Source organism: Tubulanus polymorphus, chromosome 3 (genome assembly GCF_964204645.1).
Source record: "Tubulanus polymorphus chromosome 3, tnTubPoly1.2, whole genome shotgun sequence".
Lineage (NCBI taxonomy): Eukaryota > Metazoa > Nemertea > Palaeonemertea > Tubulaniformes > Tubulanidae > Tubulanus > Tubulanus polymorphus.
In genome coordinates, this window is record NC_134027.1 from 20,645,754 (window position 1) to 20,664,438 (window position 18,685).

An 18,685-nucleotide genomic window follows, 5' to 3' on the forward strand; every position below is an offset into this window, starting at 1 on the left:
GTTGAAGAATAGACTGCGCTGCCCATCTGTTATCTGAACAGACTCGAACGTATACAGACCCCTTAACTGATCCGTGTGTTCATTTGTACGAGCGACCGAAGGTGAATGTGTTACTTAACGTGGAAGATTTGGCGTAGGTGCTAAGGAGCAAACCGAAGTAGCCTGGACACGACGACGTGACGCTTCGATCTGAATAACTGTAAATGATAGTGAGTAAAAAAAGTTATTGAAGCTTTCGAAACCCGTTCGAGAAGCCTATCATTGATCCAATACCGTATTGATGTAACAGAGAGCATATCCTGTGGGCTGCGATGCCACATTTGAGGACCAGGTCCGTAGACAAGAGAATGCAGCGGAAAATGGTCTATTTCAAAATTACAGGATAACTAATTATTTTTCTCATGAAATACACTAAAAAAGTACATATGGTCAAAACATGGTAATTACCAGATCCATCATCTTGACAGCTGCAGGTTCAAGAAGACTTCGGCTGTTGCCGACACTTGCCCTTTACTTAGACCGCCCATCTTCACCCGTCAAGGGATTCGAACCCACTACGCTAAAGCTGTTCCCCGAACCCCTTGACCTCACGAGTCGTTGGAGTCGTTACTAGCCGACCAGAATCCGGTCGACGTACCAATCACAGCGCTTGTAACAAACCGTCAGTAGACTTCTTTTGGTTTTCCCGTTAAATTGACCAATCAGCGAACGTTTTACCGAACAAGGAAGTATTTTATGCAAATCGATATATGACGTCATGTGCAACAGCGCAGTAATGAAATCACGCTTCGTGAGGCCAGGGGGCTGGTGGAAGCGAGTTCGGGAGTGATACTCGGACCCCTGGCAAGCGAGGATGTAGACCGCCATGAGGATCTAGCGTGTTTCATGAGACTTCCGTAAAATGTTGTGTCGAAAAGCTATTGTCAAAAAATCGATAAGGTACGGGCTTCGGGGAAACAAAGGCACACATTCTATAAATATTTCCGCGTTAAATATCACCCAATTTCAGTTTAGCGACGAATTATTTGAGTTATGGTGGTAACATTTCAAAATTGCATGAACTGATAATTTATCATCACTCCCGCCAATAAGGTTATGTTTATCATATTATGCAAGCAAAACTACTGCTGTCTGCTAGTAAAATGAATTTTGATTTTGTTCATTCGGCTTTCGTTTATGATGATTAATGTGAAAATGGTTCCTTTTAAAGGGCTCTAGAAAACTAAACCGATTTGCCCAGTGGCAATAGTCTGTCAGGATCCACCTCTCAAAAATATACGTTGGTTTTGTAGGTAAAAAGCTCCAAGGTGAACTTCACGACAAAATCAATATCAATCTTCTCACATGTTGATATATGAAAACTTATAGATTTTACAGTTTTAATTGGGTACCTTGTAAAAACCCTGCGGTACATAATCCCTTCAACAATATGATCACCGAATTAGCATTAAAATTTATTTTGATTGTGCGAATTTATTGATTTTATTCAATCATTCAATCAAGCGGTATGTTAGAATTTAACAAACTGGAGTGGTCCGTCATTTGAAAATAACTTACTCGCAAAAGGAATCTTGGTTGTAGGCATCTCATTTCTTCCCAGTTCTGTAACGTTCCTTGCATTCAATAAAGTTTTCCCGATCTGCGCAACTTTTACTTTGTCTGACTTTTCTTCAAGTTCCGCTTCCAACAGTTTAATCTTCTCTAGTATCCTCCATCATGTGTGGAGAAAAACATTGTTTTTTTAAATCTCGAAGATAAAGATCCGCCTGCACGCCCAAACGCTCTGCGATCCTGTCTCGGTTTTTGTTTGATTCATTTTCTTCTCGAAGTTAATATATAATTTAAATACTTTCCCACCTTCGATTCGTCATCGTTTTGACGAGCGAAACGGATTCACTTTTGGCCCTGATAGAAAAGAAAAATGCGACGAATGATATGGATCCACAAAAACCTAACTTTTTAAAACCGGTATTTTCCGGTGAATCCATGAATCATCCGCACGCACGAGTTTTTTAAATTGAAAAAACTACAATTTTTTATCTAGAGTATTGTAATATCATATCAATAATCATTTATTGTCAACAAAATGATCAGGCATGTGTCATTTTTCAAAAACCCCTTAGCCCGGATAGCGTCTATTACCTCCTTGAAGCTGTCAAAATCAAGCGCGCAGTCTACAATTGGAGCATTCCTTGACGCGGCTTCCTCCCCGAAAGGAAATTATATCTTTTCAACTAGGATACTTAGAACTAGGAATTCAAGCCAAAATGATGTAAATACCGGTTTGCATTGACGATTGATTACATAAACAAACTTGGTCATTTCCTAGTATGGTCTAATGTGATTCAACCTTGACGACGTAGCAAAGGAATTTTTTCAATTATCTACTAGTAGTTTATCGTCTTAAAAAAGAAATCAAAGTAATTTCTGACTGAAGGAGTCGGCCGCGATGATTTTATTTCAGTTATTTTTAGATTTTTTAGTAGATAGGCCTAAAACATAGTTCCACAGAAGAGGCATTTTCCACGAAGCATATTTTTTCCGAACCGATTGCTAGTTTTTTACTAGGGAGGTAGCTTACAGAAATGAACAGCGAATAGCTAGAGCTGAATTCGGGATTTGACCAATCAGCGCGTTAATTGGTCCGAGTTAATTGGTTGTTTACTATCCTGGATAAAATGGCGTCGATCCAAGTGGTAAGTGGGTGTCTCTACGGCGACATTAAGCCGGCTTTTTAAACGCATCCGTGCGTGGATATCGGCGAAATTTCGCTTGTAGATGCGACTAAATGTCGGGTGATAGAACGTGAAATTTGGAGCCGATATTCGGCTTAATAGGGAATTTTTCATTGATTACATGATGAAGTGACAATTCGATCGACACGTCACATACAATCGATTTAGCGTATGAATAGAGAATAGTACGCGCTCGCTGTCATGTTATTACACGTAATTTCCATTCTTTCATACGTACTAGGCCTAGGCCTAGCATAGATATTTGTAGTCTTTAAACATGTTTGGTTGTGGGGTAATTAGGCCTAGTCCATGGTCTCTCCTCAGCAAAGTTTTGGGACACAACAAGAAATCTCAGAAAGGTCTATAAATTTTAGGGTGCCATTGGCATTGTTATTCCAGTGAACTGAAGCACCTACTTCTACCAGAATGTTCACCAAGAACCTTTAGTGTCTGGGTAAACTAGAATGGTAGAAGAGCAACGTAGATCACTGTGGAGACAACCACAGGACTGGGTGAACCAGAGAATGGGACGGTGTCTGATCTCTAAGTTTAGTACATGAAAAAGTGTTTGCTTTGCTTTGAGGTAACCCTTGAAGATATTTTTCAACAACTAAAGTGATAGACCTTAAGGCCTTGATGTAGGCCTATCTTCATTAAAATGGACATCACAAATTTGAGGAAGTCCCCTCGAGATCCACCCGCAAAAAAATTGGTCTAGCCTATATGAGACCTATTCCTGGCTCAACTGCATTAAATACAAAAATCAGCCGACAAGTCTTTGAATTGGATAGAGCGTTAAGAAATAAGATTGACATCGAATGTGTAATTATAGCCTAGGCTTATTTGATTGTACAATTTTGGTATCAGGTCCTCATTATCAGGACCCTATGAGGGAAGAATAGGTTCAAATCATTCCTGTGAGGGATTCTCATGACGAGGTCAGATTCTAAACCCCTGCCGGGGATAATGTGGCAGCACCTCATGAAGCCCCTTTGAGGGAGGAATGTGACAGCCACCTGAAGCCACAAAGTTTAAATCTAAGTGAGCTAGTAGGCTACCAGTATGGTATTCTATAGCCGTGATCACAAGCATCTTTGGCATGTGCTAAAAACTGTTCACATGGGTGCCAAATGGGCAAACGAATATGCCTTATTTGGCTCAACCAAAAACGTTGGACCAGGCCTGAGCCAAATTTTAGCATGGGACAGATGATTGCAACTTGTTCTGAAAATGATTCTCTTCACTTCGTTTGAGCATTGCTTACTACCAGTATCGCATGAGTGGTTTGCATGTAAAGCGCTCTCTAAAATAAGAAACGGGCCAAATTTGGCTCGAGCCTGATCCGTGCCGTATTGTCTCCGTGTGATCGCAGCTTAGGCCTATGTGAGGCTTTCATAACTGGATAGATAGAGTCACAAACTGCCTTCTTTGTTCTTCGTCAAATGTTTGTGATACTACGTTTTGTTTCATTGAATTTCCTAGATGCAGTCGCCGAAGCGCCATCAAGTAAAAACCGAACGCATGCAGGAATATTTGAGGGCTCAAGCCGAACAGTCGAGTCCGACAAAACGTTTACAGTGTCCCGAAGAAGGTTGCAATAAAGTGTTGACGAGTTCGCCCGGTTTGAGGTATCACCTGAAATCTCATTATCAGGATCGACCGTACATGTGTCTACGCTGTAATAAACGGTTCAAAAGGTAATTTCAAACGGTCGTTTTAGAGTAGGCCTAGCGCCTTGTATGTATGTGTTTCGTTTTGTAAACTGGGTACCGAGGTTAGCGTTAGGGTTACATAATAGACAGGTGATGATTTTGCCGACGCTGCATTATGATTGTTAATGCTATTTTGCTGATACTCGTTCCGATTGGTTTATTTCACACTGCGCATTAGAAAATTCTAGGAGAGGGCAGAGAACAGAGTTTGTGAAAATAGATCAGAAAGAGTCGCGTTCCAATCCTGGGCCAGAATATCGCTCGTGCAGCATCTTTCCCACAGGACCACCAAACTCGTTGGATTCCACTGTTTTTAAACTGTTTTAACTAGGCCTACATAGTCTATACTACGAGCAATTATCTCAACTTGAGATAATTGCTCGTAGGTCTAAAGCACTATGATCCTATAACTCTCATTCTATCCCTAGCCCTAAAACAGATTCTAATCCCTCCCTTAAACCTAATAGAATAACTTGAATGTTATTCATTCTAGCTATATCTCAATCAGATGTCAGTAAAATTTGATAGTATTTACAAACAAATGCCACGTCAGCAAAATATCCACTTCAAACATAAAATTCAGGGTGGATTTAAACTTCAGGGTGGATTAAGTGAAAGTTTGATTAACCTAGAAGAATCAGAAGCAGGCATTTTTCAATGCGTGAAATTTGCCTCGGCCAATATACAATGAGCAATAGCCTACGTGTCGCACATTTTCATATGTGGCAAACCTGCACAAGTGCCTGTGCACTTGGCGGGGTTTTCATGGCAAATGACGGGGTTTTCTGTCAGTGCTGAGTCTCACGATGCCATCAAGTTCGAATCCCTGCTGAGTGAGCATATTTGCTAACAGTTTCTAAAAGTAGTTTGTATTTTTTCATAACAGCGCTAATGGTTTGAAATACCACACCGAACGCACGAAATGCCAGATATTCCACCATGACGATAGGTCATCCTCACCGATTTTCATCGACGAATCAACGGACAACAGTTTATCGCCGTGGAAACCGTCTATATCTCCGACGTCGAGCGCTATACGTTGTTTGAACCCGTCGCTCGAGTGTTTCGAAGGTCCCGATAGTTTGCCAGGTAAGAATGAAAAAGATAAGCACCTTAGCGGTTATTATGTGAACACAGTCAATTGCAGTTTTGTAGCTCATAACGTGTTCTAATGATTGTGGGGAGTTTGAAGATCGTTGGTTTGAATAGCACGAATAACATGGCGTTTCCATACATTTTCGTACCTACATTTATTTTGTAACCACAATCAACTAGGTACAAAGTTCTCGGCCTATAGTTTATCAATTAGTAATTTTAGTTGCTTAATCCTTGGTGGTAAACTTTTTAGCTCCGCTGTGACCGAAGGTCAGCGGAGCTGATGGGTTAGGGTGATTTTATGCGTCGTCTGTCCTACCGTCCGCCCGTCAACTTTTGTTTCAATTTGCTACTAGTGCTACAGTTCTTTTCTAATCTTGACCAAACTTGGTATGAAGCTAATATGGGCCAAGGACTAAAAAGTTATAGAGCCGTCTTCCCAATTTGATCTCTAGGGGGCGCTGGACGGGTGGCACTTGTAAAATCTTTAAATCGCTACTTGTCCTACAATTATTGTCCGATGTTGACGAAACATACTATGTAGATACTAAAAAGTTATAGAGCCGTTTTCCCAATGTGATCTCTAGCGGGTGCTGTACAGGTGGCGTCTGGAAAATCTTTTAATCACTACTCATCCTACAATTATTGTTCGATGTTGATGAAACTTGGTGTGAAGCTAATATCGGCCAAGGACTAAAAAGTAAAGAGCCGTCTTCCCAATTTGATCTCTAGGGGGCGCTGGACGGGTGGCACTTGTAAAATCTTTAAATCGCTACTTGTCCTACAATTATTGTCCGATGTTGACGAAACATACTATGTAGATACTAAAAAGTTATAGAGCCGTTTTCCCAATTTGACCTTTAGGGGGCGCTGTACAGGCTTGTAAAATCTTTAAATCGCTACTTGTCGCTAAATGCTACAATTATTATCTAATCTTGACAAAATTTGGTATGTCAATATTTTTGGCCATGGGCTAAATGTTGCTGAGCCATTTTCCCAATCTGATATCTAGTGGGCGTTGTACAGGTCACGCTTGTAAAATCTTTCAATTGCTACTTGTCCTACAATCATTATCTGATATTGACAAAGCTTGGTATGTAGATACTATGGGCGAAGGGCTAAAAAGTTATACAGCCATTTTCAGGATTTGAACTCTTGAGAGTGCTGTGTAACATAAACAGCAGAGCTCTATCAGCCGATAGGCTACTTGTCTTATAATTTGTCCATCCTTATGATTGTGGGTTGTGAAAATATCCGATGCAAAATTAAATGACATAACAGGTTACTGACTCAGAAGCTAATATAAAAGAAGCCTACTCTAAATTGCTAAACCACTTCAGAGGCAACTTATTGGTTCTCGGGCTTCCGTGAGACCCTGTCTGTCTGTCTGAACGTGCACCTTTCAGCTACTAAGCTTTATTAATAGTGTGTTGATTTTGACAAACCTTGGGTAAAATGTTAGTATGGGGGTCTAATTGTGCCACCTAGCAGCAGAACTAGGCACAAAACACTGTTTTTCGGCGATATGACCTTGAATATGACCTCATAACTCAGGAAAAGGGTCGAAATTGAAAAAGTTGTCTTGACAGAATTTAACTAATGGCCTTAGATACAACATTGATCCAAAATGCAATGGGAACTAATGCATGGTAATTTTGGAGTTTGAGTCTGAGCCTGAGTTGTTGCCTATGGCTTGTTTTCCCATTAATTTCGAATGGGATTTTCAATAATTTTGTAGAAGAAGATTACAATTGTCCAGTAATACGTATGCAACACCAGTTACCCGGTCTTTTCCGTCCTCGACTATGCATTCAACAACAGAAAACGGGCTTCCAAGTATCTGCACGAGCCATCGATTCGATACCATCGTCGTCATCAGTCGCCGTAAAAGAACTGACAACAAAACCGAAAGAGATTGTCGCCATATCTCCAGATTCTACGAATCCATCATCGTCATTATCATCTTCACCGCCATTAGGGAATCATTCTTCTTCTCCGTTGGATGCGTTGACGGAATTGGCTATCATCGCTACCGGTCCGCAGAGTCCTCTGATACGCAATAATCCGACTCGCAATCTCAAGTAAGTGTCCGTTTGGTGTGTCCCTTCTACCAGTTCCGACGTGCATTTGGTCTTATGTCGCAAGATTTTTCTCTGTCAATCAACTTTGATCAGAATTTTTAGACTCCTGAATCCATACACAGGACCCATCAAATTCACTTTTCTACTCAGTAATTGGTAAAGTTTTCACTTATAATTCATTTAAGAGAAATGTTCATTCAATTTTCACTGAAATGTAGAAGAAATTCTAATCAAAAGACCAAGAACCTACTCGCGAACCTGGCAGATCCTTGCTGCTTGCCGTAATTGGAATTCTTGACTACTGCAGGAGCGCTAGAGGTTCCCTATCGCTGGCATAGCTTGTGCGACAGGCGATGATCCATTGGTTTCCTTAATAGATAGGGAAAGTGCTTTGCTCAAAGCACTTCCGCGTTGTTAGACTAGTATCGTGACACAGCCATGTTTTCAAATTGATTTTGAATGGGGAGAATGCTGTGAGAGATGACCTTATGTCATTTGATAAACTTTTTGATAATCTTGGGCCATGTATACAAACAACAAATGACTGCGCAACTGGGTTCAGATGTCCCGTACCTCTAAGACTCCTCGCTGTATTTGCGATTGTTGTATTTGTATTTGATTTCGTTAACAGAGACGAAAGCGATGACTACGTCACCTCATCATCGCCGTGCCCGACCTCGCCTAAAAACGGAGGCTGGTCTCACCGCTGGCCGACCGCCGTCTGGCAGTGTTTCATGAAAGGAAGTCGCGTCCGATTCACGAGCGGTTCAAATATGGATTGGCAGTTAGCCGAAGACGTCGGTTTCAAGGAATCGATGTCGAACAGCGCTTCGCAAAATCCAGCACAACTTACGAGGTAAGAGAAATTCAAATGATTTAGCAGCAATCTACAGAGTACAGTAAACCATTGTCAGTCAGATGTTTTGGACTGGGAAATAATTTACACCTGGTAGGGAAATTGGGAAAAACTTGGACTGGGAGATAATCTACAGATCCTTACTAAAGTCTTGACCCCTTGAAGCAGGTCAATTGTTTCTTGAGTGCATTTTCCCAGGATTTCAATGAATTACCCGAAATTCATGATCTTATATGTCACCAATATGCAGCAGTTCATGCTGCCTTTTAGCCAATGAATAGTACATGGAATTTTACGTTCGTTAAGATAGGTTGCTGGTATATATCGATAATAAGTTTATACAGAAAAATCATTCTGAAGTAACACTCCTCTTAGACCCTGATGTTAATGTCGTACTCTTGATTGCAACAATAATACTGTTTGATCTTAAAATAGGGATTGTCCCTGATATTTATTTGGTTGGTAAATCTTGTTTAATAATACTGTTAGATGTAATAAACAGGATCCAACTTGTTACTCCGATTTATCTGACTTGACATATTAGTTGACTGAACGTCCATTTCAAAAAGTAATCATGGGGCTGTCTGAATATTGAAATTTGTGTTACATTCATCTAAAACCTGTGTTTTGATTTCTGATTTCTAAATCAAGCCGGTTTCGTTCCCGGTAGAATGTGGTGTTTATAAGAGATACATATCTGGTTTTACAGTTATCAATTAGAATTTCTACGGTTGTCAATTAAAATTTGACTCCAGGGTTGAATAGTTAGCAATAAACTAATTTTGCAACCTAAGTGTCTAATTTAAGTCACGACTCTGAACCAGGGTCCTCGAGCCTTTTTCATTTTTCCGATAAGTTTTATGAAAATTAAGAACTATGCCTTATTTCATGAACGTTTTAATGCACAGCATTTTCTCTTGACCCGTCAATTAAATTATATTGAAATTGAATTTAGTTGAACTTTGGGTTATAGTTAATACCAGTGCATAACATTGTTCCAAGGGACCTGCCTTTGTAATTGGCTAGAAATGTAATTTATTCATGTGAATTTGTTGTATTTTTGTGTTAAGGTATGCGCCGAACGGTTTGCGTATTTTACGCATCGAAGATTGTCAGATGTTTTTGCGACTTCGATTCACGACCGATATTCCCACGGCTTCTGAACTGATCGTCGAATGTCGACAAGATCATCCATTTTTCATCAAAGACAAAGGTGAGGAAGAATTTACCCAGACAACTGAATTATTCATCGTACTTATGATAACTGTTGGAAGAACACGTTATATCAGTAGACCCAGACCCTGTTTCACAGTTGAGGGTCCAATATGACCCTGGATCCAGTTCCACAGTTGTGACCTTAGTTTGCCCCTTGATCCATTTCCACAGTTGACGGTTCAATTTGACTAGTTCTAGTAACAAAGTTGTGTACGTTTAATTTGACTCTGGATCCATTTCTATAGTTTTGTGGGTTTAATTTGACTCCAGTTCCAGTTTCACAGTTGCGGGTTTAATTTGCGCCTGGATCCAGTTCCACTTATGTGGGTTTAATAAATAGTTAAAACTTTAGACTGCGGATCCATTTCCACAAATGTGTGCGTTCAATTGGACCCTGGACCAAATAAATCTGTACCAAGTGTTGAGGGTTTCATTTGACTATCTGCTGATGATTGATTCAGTTATTTGGGTTTTGAATTCAAATCTACAAGTCGTGAAACAGTCGACTAGGATTGTACTAAAATTTCAATCGTGTCTATCCAAGACAGCATTCAAGCCTAAAGCCTTCCGACGAAGTTCAGATCACTCCAGGCATTCAAAGCGTTAACTTGTTAGTTTAGGAGCCATTATATTACCGAAGTCCTGGACATCATCCTTGGTTGGTTTTTGGATGTTAGTTATGATCGAGTATTTTGTGTTTTTAGGATGGGCGTCGTTCCAGCCATCTGCCACTGCTGAGAATTATGGGATACCGTGTAATGAATTGGAGAAGAATGATATATGTTTGCCGCCGTCTCATCCCGAGGCGACTTTCACTCTCGATGTTTTCCAAACGTTAAAAAGGTGAATATAAATTCAGTCGTAGCCGCTTAATCCAGATCGGTTAGATCTAATGGAATCGATTCAGTTTTTAAGAAATCTGAGTCACGTTTTATATATATTGATAGTTTTGACTGATGATAATTTCCTGAATCCGAATTAAACTGATAAACAGGTTTAGAATCTGGATCAAGTTACACTGTTAGGAGTTGATTTGACTCCATAAACTCGGTTCCACAGTTTTGTGTTTGAAATGACTAATAATCCTGTTCCACAGTTGTAAGGGTTTAACTTAATTGTGGATCCAGTTTCAACTGATGCGGATTATTAGGTTTAACCCTAGCTGTATGCCTGTTAAAAAAGCTGGGATGGAATTTTTCAAAAATTTTCAAATTACATCCAGCAATTTAGGGTACTGAAATGGTTAACCGAAGACGTCGGCCTATGTCGATAACTTCTGTATGACCCTGTATTCTCAAACCAACCTTTGGATTTAAGACCTGATGAATGACTTACTTGTGGTTAAATGAATTGTTTGTTCGCTGTTTTTTAGTTATGATCTGTCACCTCAGGATTCATCTGCAGTTTTGACTCTGAGTTGCATGGCTAAGGTGAGTTGTTGTGTGTTGTGTGAAAATCTTTCTAAACTACTGGGCCTAGTTGATAAGTGGTTAGTTACCGGTATGTTTGAAAATTTGGCAAGGCAATGTTTAACCAATATTGGCATACCACCAGATGCCACCATTAACATGTCAGTTTTATGTTATTTTCAATCAACTTTGAGTTGCAATCTTAGGCCTCCTGAATCCATTCCATGTCAGGGTCCGTACGACTCCTTGATTCCTTGAAAACACCTCAACCAAAAATGTTTTTCAAGGTCCTTGAGTATCCTTGAATTTGAGCAAAATGCTCCAAAGTCCTTGAAAACTTGAATTGTGAGAAATTAGCAATTACATTATTGAATATCCAGTAGGCTTTGCTTGGCAAATCTGATGGATCTAACGCAGAATCCGCGATAGCCTCAATGTTGGTTTTTTTTTTAACACCCTCAACCCACTAAGCGCCACGCAGGGCATTATAAGCGGGTTCGATGTTTCTTTTTCCCAATGGGGGAGAGACCAGAGAAGAACCTTCGACCAACGAAACTCTGTTGCCATCAGGGTTTGAACCCATAAACCCTGGATTGACGAGACCAGTGATCGGCGGCTTTACCCACTCGACCACTGCGCCTCTTCAATGTTGGTGCCAGTATCTCATAGATAATTTTGACGATTTTTTAGGGACCGAATATTACGATTGTCTCACCAAAAACTAAACAAATGACAGGATAAAATCTGATTCAATTACCTTAGCATCCTGAAACTTGCTTAGGTTTTATGCAACGTTGTCATTTGTTTGTGGTTTGTTGGGCATTGAATTACAGAATTCGAAAATCTTTCGCTTTTTGCAAGTTTTGTTGCGAGATTGAGGCAGGGATATAGATTGAAAAATTATTTTGGATTCACTCTTATTCAAATAATATAAGTGAATAAAATCCAGTGCCGCCATTCATCAGTATTATCTAGTCTTAAATTAGAGAGTGGTTTTGTAATGACACGCTACTTACTCATCAAGCAATAATGTGAGGATGGCATCCGATATGAGTCAATGCTTTCATGCGTGCGAGTGATGATTCGATTCGATTTTCTTTTTGTAGCAAAAACGTGACCAGGAGCTGGCGTCTCCAGTAAAATCAGTGCCTTCAACAACACCGACGAAACCGAAACGACCAATGAATGCATTTATGATCTTTGCGCGGAAATCTCGAATGGCCTACACCCATCAACATCCCGGAAAAGACAACAGGTACGCGTGCGTGCGAATTGCTCGATATATAAATTATCGTGTTTCTTACAATCCAAAGATATTGGTATATATAAGGCTGTTATTTTGAAAATTTGTTATCATATTTTCTAGAACTATTTCCGTGTTATTGGGCGAGGCTTGGAAAAAAATGAGTGCCAGCGATCGGGAGTTCTATAATATGGAAGCGGCAGCGTTGGCCGAACAGAAAAAACATGACAATTTGATAGCTGCTCATGTAAGTAGATTTTCATGAATACACGGGTTGAAACTAAAAAAACTATCTCTGTTGTGATAACGGAAAGTCGGGAAGAATTCTGCCGTGTCCAGAGTTATGTAGTAGTTCAGATATCCAGTATTCTCCCATACAGAAATTTGAACCCGATGGTATCTGCCACATTACTCCCTTGAATGGATTTGAATCTTTTTGCCACATTCCTCCCTTGCATGGATTCCAAACTGACAACAACATGAGACTCGGCCACATTCCTCCGAAAGGATATGAGCCTCATGGCATTATGAGACTGCCAAATTCATTCTTCCCTCAGAGGGATTGCAACCTGATGACATCACAAGACTATCACATTCACCCTAGGGCTTTGAACCTGATGGCATCATGAGCCTCATTCCTCCATCAAAAAGAATTGATCATGATGACATCGTGATAGTGCCACATTCGTCCCTCATAGATATTTGAACATGATAGCATACTTCCTCCCGGGATTTGAACCCAATAACATCATGAGACTGCTACCCCCACTTATTTACACAATTCTATCGAAATGAAATTTTATTTCTTTACAGAACCAGTGAAACCAACTTTGCATATTGTGACACCTATAGGTTGTATGTATAAATTACGTACTGTGTTTTGTGTTTAAAAAGAGTCGAAGATTGTTGTTTTTCTGCTCGGATTAGAAATTTTATCATATTTTGAAGTGTTCCATGTGTTAAAGTGTGTGAGAAGTGTTAAACGTGTAGCTATAGAATAGAATATGAAATTGGTAGATCCAGTTTTATAGATAGGTATTTATTGAACAGGGTTGATAGTGGTCAGTGGAATTCTTCAGACAATTGATCGGGGTCAGTGAAAGTGCATTAGAATTGAACTGCCGCATTCTTTTATGCACAATTTTTTTCAAATATACTTTGACAAATTATTTTACAAACTTGGAAAAAATATCTTCGAATTAGTATATTGAAGAGGCTTTGAACCTCAAAATGTTATTCACGTTTGATAATTCGAGTAACGGTGGAAATGTTGACCAGTTTTGAGAGTGTAAATTTACTGTACAAAAGTAAAAGAGATGGATGTATTGTATTGTTCGAATATATTGCGAAATGCCAGCTTATCACCACTGCCAATCCAGAAAATTAATAATAGAAGTGTTCGTTAATGATCTAATGATTCATATGTTTTGTAATGATGAATTAATCAATGTAGAAACGAAGGCAGCTATGAACTTGCTTTTATAAATGTTGTATCAAATGCACAGGCACTCTTGATGATCGGATTTTGACCCTGAAGTGTTAATTGTACGTATGCAAATTATTGACCATGGACCTTTCCCCTTGTCACTTGTCGTCTTGACATCAATGAATCCACAGTCTGAAACCATCTTTCGCCTACATCCATTACTTGTTTGTGAAGTGATAACTTTTATAGAAAGTTGATAAAATGCCTATTGTCTAATGGCGTTTGTAGTGCATTTCGTTGTGTTAATTTCAATTAGATATACAAATTAGATATGCCTTGGGGTCGTTGTCCTAAACATTCATTGACTTTCAATTGAAATCCCGAACATGTGTGAAATTTGAATGATCAAAATTGGTAGAAAGACAATGAAAGGAAATGTGGTGGTCGTGGATTTTATCTTAAGAACCTTTTGAATGCTGCTGTACTGTCAAAGCTTACTAACATTTGCCAGACTGAAAGATGGCGACATAGTAGATACCAATGTTCGTTCCGACCCCTAAAGATCCAAAAAGGCTCCCATCATACGGCCAGATTTCAATGGACGAATATTATTATCAACAATTTTCACGCATAGGGTCAACTAACGATATTCAAGTGTCCGTGCTAAGAGATGTGCTCTTATAGATTTAATGACTTCACTAAGTCTGATTAAGTCAACACTTTTTTATTAAATTTGTAAATATATTATTATTATGATTATTATTATTATTAACAATATAATTATATAACTTTATTCTACAATTGTATACGTCATGTATTGCTTCTTGATTTCTAAGAAAAAATCCAACCAAAACGAAAATATAAACCATCGTCAGCGAGTGCCTTAATTTTACTTGTTTTCTAAAAACATGTTTATTCATGAAATACGTAGCCACTGGAGGATGCTCATAGAATATGTACGCAACTAATGGGTTAGAACCATCTTTTTTAGTCTAATTGTATAATGTTTATGTATTAATCGTGGATTTTTGGGTACATATTTTATCGACACCTCGAAAATGAAGCCATTTTCTTTTTATGTATATCGGCATTCCAACATTAATGTCTCAAATCTCTACCAGGGGGCAGTTCTAAAAGAATTGCTGCTGTTGTACCAGTATATGATCTGTTTTGATAGATTTATTTTTGAAACTATATACCAGTATATAGATTATGACATTGTACTTTTTGGGGGCACTTATACGATCTGGGGTCGTCGTGCAGGGATTCAGACTTGTTGAACCCTACCCTAGGCAACCGGGTGCTCAGCTATTCATATCAGCATAAGATATCGTTATTAGCCTATCAGATATTGTGTTTCATTTCAACATTGATTTTTACAATAGTGCAATGATATGATATCGACCCAGCCAAATTGGCTCGGATCTGACCCGAATTGAATTTAGCCTGTGCCTAATGAGAGATCGTGTTCACACACAAACCACTCACTCGATACTAAAAGAATGCTTTAACAAAGTGAAGTGAGTCACTTACAAAACCAATTGCAATTCATATGCTATACATTGACCCGCGCTAGAACGTGGCTTGAGCCTGGTCTGGCCAAATTTAGACTGGGCCAAACACTGAGCCCATTTTTGATTTGGCATGCCTGTGTTATCGCTTCTTATAATTATTGAATTTAATCTGCTCATACAGTGCAAAAAGCCACTGACCAGGACCCAGTTCCGCAATTGTAGGTTTCTATTTGACTCTTTAGAGTTAAAGTTTGGTCATCTTCGATGTTTTAGCTCTACGGACAAATTTTAACTAAGAACTATGAAATCGGGTCCAGGTCTTTTCGGGCAGAGGTTTATACCAGGGCGATGCTATTAGGTTTGAATCCCTGTTGCAGGACGATCAGTCTGATCAGTCGCTTATCATGTACTTGGCTAAATAGATTCAGCCTGTAAAAGAGGTGTACAGCATAAAAAGAGGAAGCTCTGTATTATCTACATCAGACATTCTGTATCGAAATGGCAGCAATAACATTTATAATCATAGCTTTCAATTAAATGCATTTGATTTATTCATTGAATTTACTTGGATCAATTGAGAATTGATGAATTGATTGCTCATATTTTAACATGAGTATGGATTATTGAAAATTGCGTTTACAAATGATATATTTTATAACTATTTTACAACATTTATTGTCTGTATATTTTGAAGAGCGGTAATATAAACCGTAATGCATGTCTTATTGCCTAGGTCGTAATCATGTATAGACTAAGACCACACCTTTCCTCTTGCTAAAGCGGTCGCAATATTAGACACCTATCTACCCCTGACCACAATACTGGTCACTACCTAATGTATCTATTATATGTGTGTAATATATTTTCATGGTTTGAGTTACTTTTGTGGCACAAATGGATTGTCTACCACCCACTGGATTGGATTCTATGAAATAGATGGCGACACTGTCGTGATCATTGGGTAGCAGAACAAGATGAATCGCTGACTACCAGCTAGATTGAACTTTACCATATAGATGGCTGCACTGTCTATCATTGCATAGCTACAGTATGGACGTTTTTCAGTGAAAGATTTTCAGTGATCCAGCATGAAATCCCTTCTGGTCTAACCAACCAAATGGCCCCGCGTTCAAACAAAAGCTCATTGATCTTCGATTGAAAATGTGATGTAGTAATTTTGTGAATTACTAGATATTTTTTCAAGAAGCAGGCCTTGCACCAACTTCATTGTTTGTATAAGAATATTGCATAGTCACCCTTGAAATAAATCGGGGGCCAGCTGCTCATAAGTTGGTTATGTTATTTTTAACTGACAGTTAAATTGCGTTGTTAACACGTTATTTACCGGCGCTCTGATGGTTTATATGTGACCACCGTTTGACCAACTGACCCCCTGATTACATAGGCGTATAATGTTGAATTCTACTGATAGGTTTATCTGTTGCTTATCTTTTGATAAGTTTATAACTGTTGATTGATAAGTTATCGATAAGACGGGTAAAATCGTTGTTGATTTAATATTAGTTGAGAGATTTTTCACTATTTTTTTCGTTTCACTACCGAAAGATAATTTCGTCAATTTCTATGCAGTTATTTTGATTTAAGAATTCAGGATCCAGTTGCCTATTTGACAGTTGAATAAGACTCTAAAAAGAGTAAGATTGAGTTCATTGGCAATGTTTTCACTCAAAGAATTGATGGGCCGCCTCTGCAGTTGTTTGGTCTAGCAGGTCGATCTAGGGTTGAAAAGAAAAAGTGTTTGTTCTGCATCTTCTCACTTGTGGAGGGTCAAATTACTTTTTGTGTTTAAACTGACAGTTAATATCGTCGGTTCTCAACGATCTGCAGTTGTGAATTTCATTCTAATGTTGAATAATTGGTTTTAAGTCACAATAAACTCTTATGTTACTAACTCGCAATTGTCGAACTGGGTCCTGAAATTATATTTGGAATATATATGTTATGTACCAATCAATGTTTTGCTGGTTATTTTGTAGTGCGGGATGTGAATGAAATGAATTGTTAATGCTTACAGAAAAATGTTAAACATAATTATAAACGATGTATATGTATGTTTTATGTATGAGTGCTGCATAAGTCCGATGTATTGGGACCAATGAACTTAATCCTAACCTAAGATAACAAGGAATGTGGTGTGATGTCGATATAGGCACATACCGATCCATATTATTGGTTTTGGCTCTAAGACCAGTAGATAAGTCTTATTCTTTCGTGTTAAAACCACAACTGGACTAAGTCAAGCTGTATAACCACAACTGGACTACGTGTAGTTCTTTTATCGGTCCATTGGTTAGCGCGCTTGCTTTGTATGTACGAGATCCGGGTTTGATCCCCTGTGAGTGCTTGTAGTTTCCCTGTCACTTCTTAATCATTACGTTATGTCCTTTTCACAGTAAGGGACTTTTTGCAAGCCAATTTTTATGCCCATGGCAGGCCCATTAGTTCTTGTCATTTTCAATATAAATGGAAATATTAAGCAGAATGTTATGCTTACAACTACTACTTCATACTACATGTATAAATAGAATAGCCACACTCAAACGTGGTGATCAGATAAGTTTTGGTTTTTATCTTGTAATACATGTATACTGAATTTGTTCATTTATTAGAACTTTGTTATATCAATGGAAATTTCTCAGAGGTGGCATATCTGATCTGAGGATCAAATTTACAAAGTTTTCTTAGAGGGAGGGCCCCAGACCCCCTTTCAGTTCGAGCAAAATTAAACGAACCCAATTGCATATCTCTCACGCAACGGGTTTGCCTGGTTGAAAGTTAAAGCATTTTTGGTCTCTCAATATAGAATATGTTCTCGATGTTAATAATTACATTATTTCTGTCCTCAGTCCACTTCATCCATCAGATTCACCTGGAACCCATCCGTCACAATCATGGTTTTTGAACCATGGCAGATAATAGTTCATCTTCACTTGCCAGGAGTTGATTACCTTCCACTGAAGCTCAAGCCAACACAAACTTTGGCCGTAGACTCTTCATTGGTCTATTACACCGCTCAAGATTTCTTGGGTGCTCAGCGGCCACCAGTCCATATATCTACTTATATATCAACCAATCAAACCATGGTGGAGATGATAATAGTTCATAATGAATAATAAACTGAAAGTTAAAACTTGAATTTGTACAAACGATTAGAAGAGCCAGCAGTTGAGTAGCTCATTAATCAGTGTGAAAAATCATCTAGTCTGTCAATGAATAAGTCAAATAGTTGAGTATTGTCTGAATGTTCGTTCATTTTTCGATCCTTGAATTATTATTTGAGAATGCATGTACTCGCTTCAGATTCAACACCTGACAATATCAACAATAATTTTGAGAAAATTTGTTATTGCCATTATTTGTATACATTATTATTATTAT

The 18,685-nt window shown here is 38.7% G+C and overlaps 1 protein-coding gene across 1 annotated transcript; it reads left to right on the top strand.

Annotated features, from left to right (window-relative positions):
• The first annotated feature begins 2,683 nt into the window (after positions 1-2,683).
• Positions 2,684-13,978, top strand: LOC141902162 (HMG box-containing protein 1-like). The gene is made up of 11 exons (XM_074789801.1): positions 2,684-2,696; positions 4,218-4,432; positions 5,334-5,536; positions 7,281-7,623; positions 8,255-8,479; positions 9,550-9,692; positions 10,399-10,537; positions 11,067-11,124; positions 12,210-12,358; positions 12,470-12,593; positions 13,160-13,978. Exons 2-11 carry the CDS (start codon positions 4,218-4,220, stop codon positions 13,166-13,168), a joined length of 1,608 nt encoding a protein of 535 aa, XP_074645902.1. The 5' UTR covers positions 2,684-2,696; the 3' UTR covers positions 13,169-13,978.
• Positions 13,979-18,685: the final 4,707 nt, after the last annotated feature.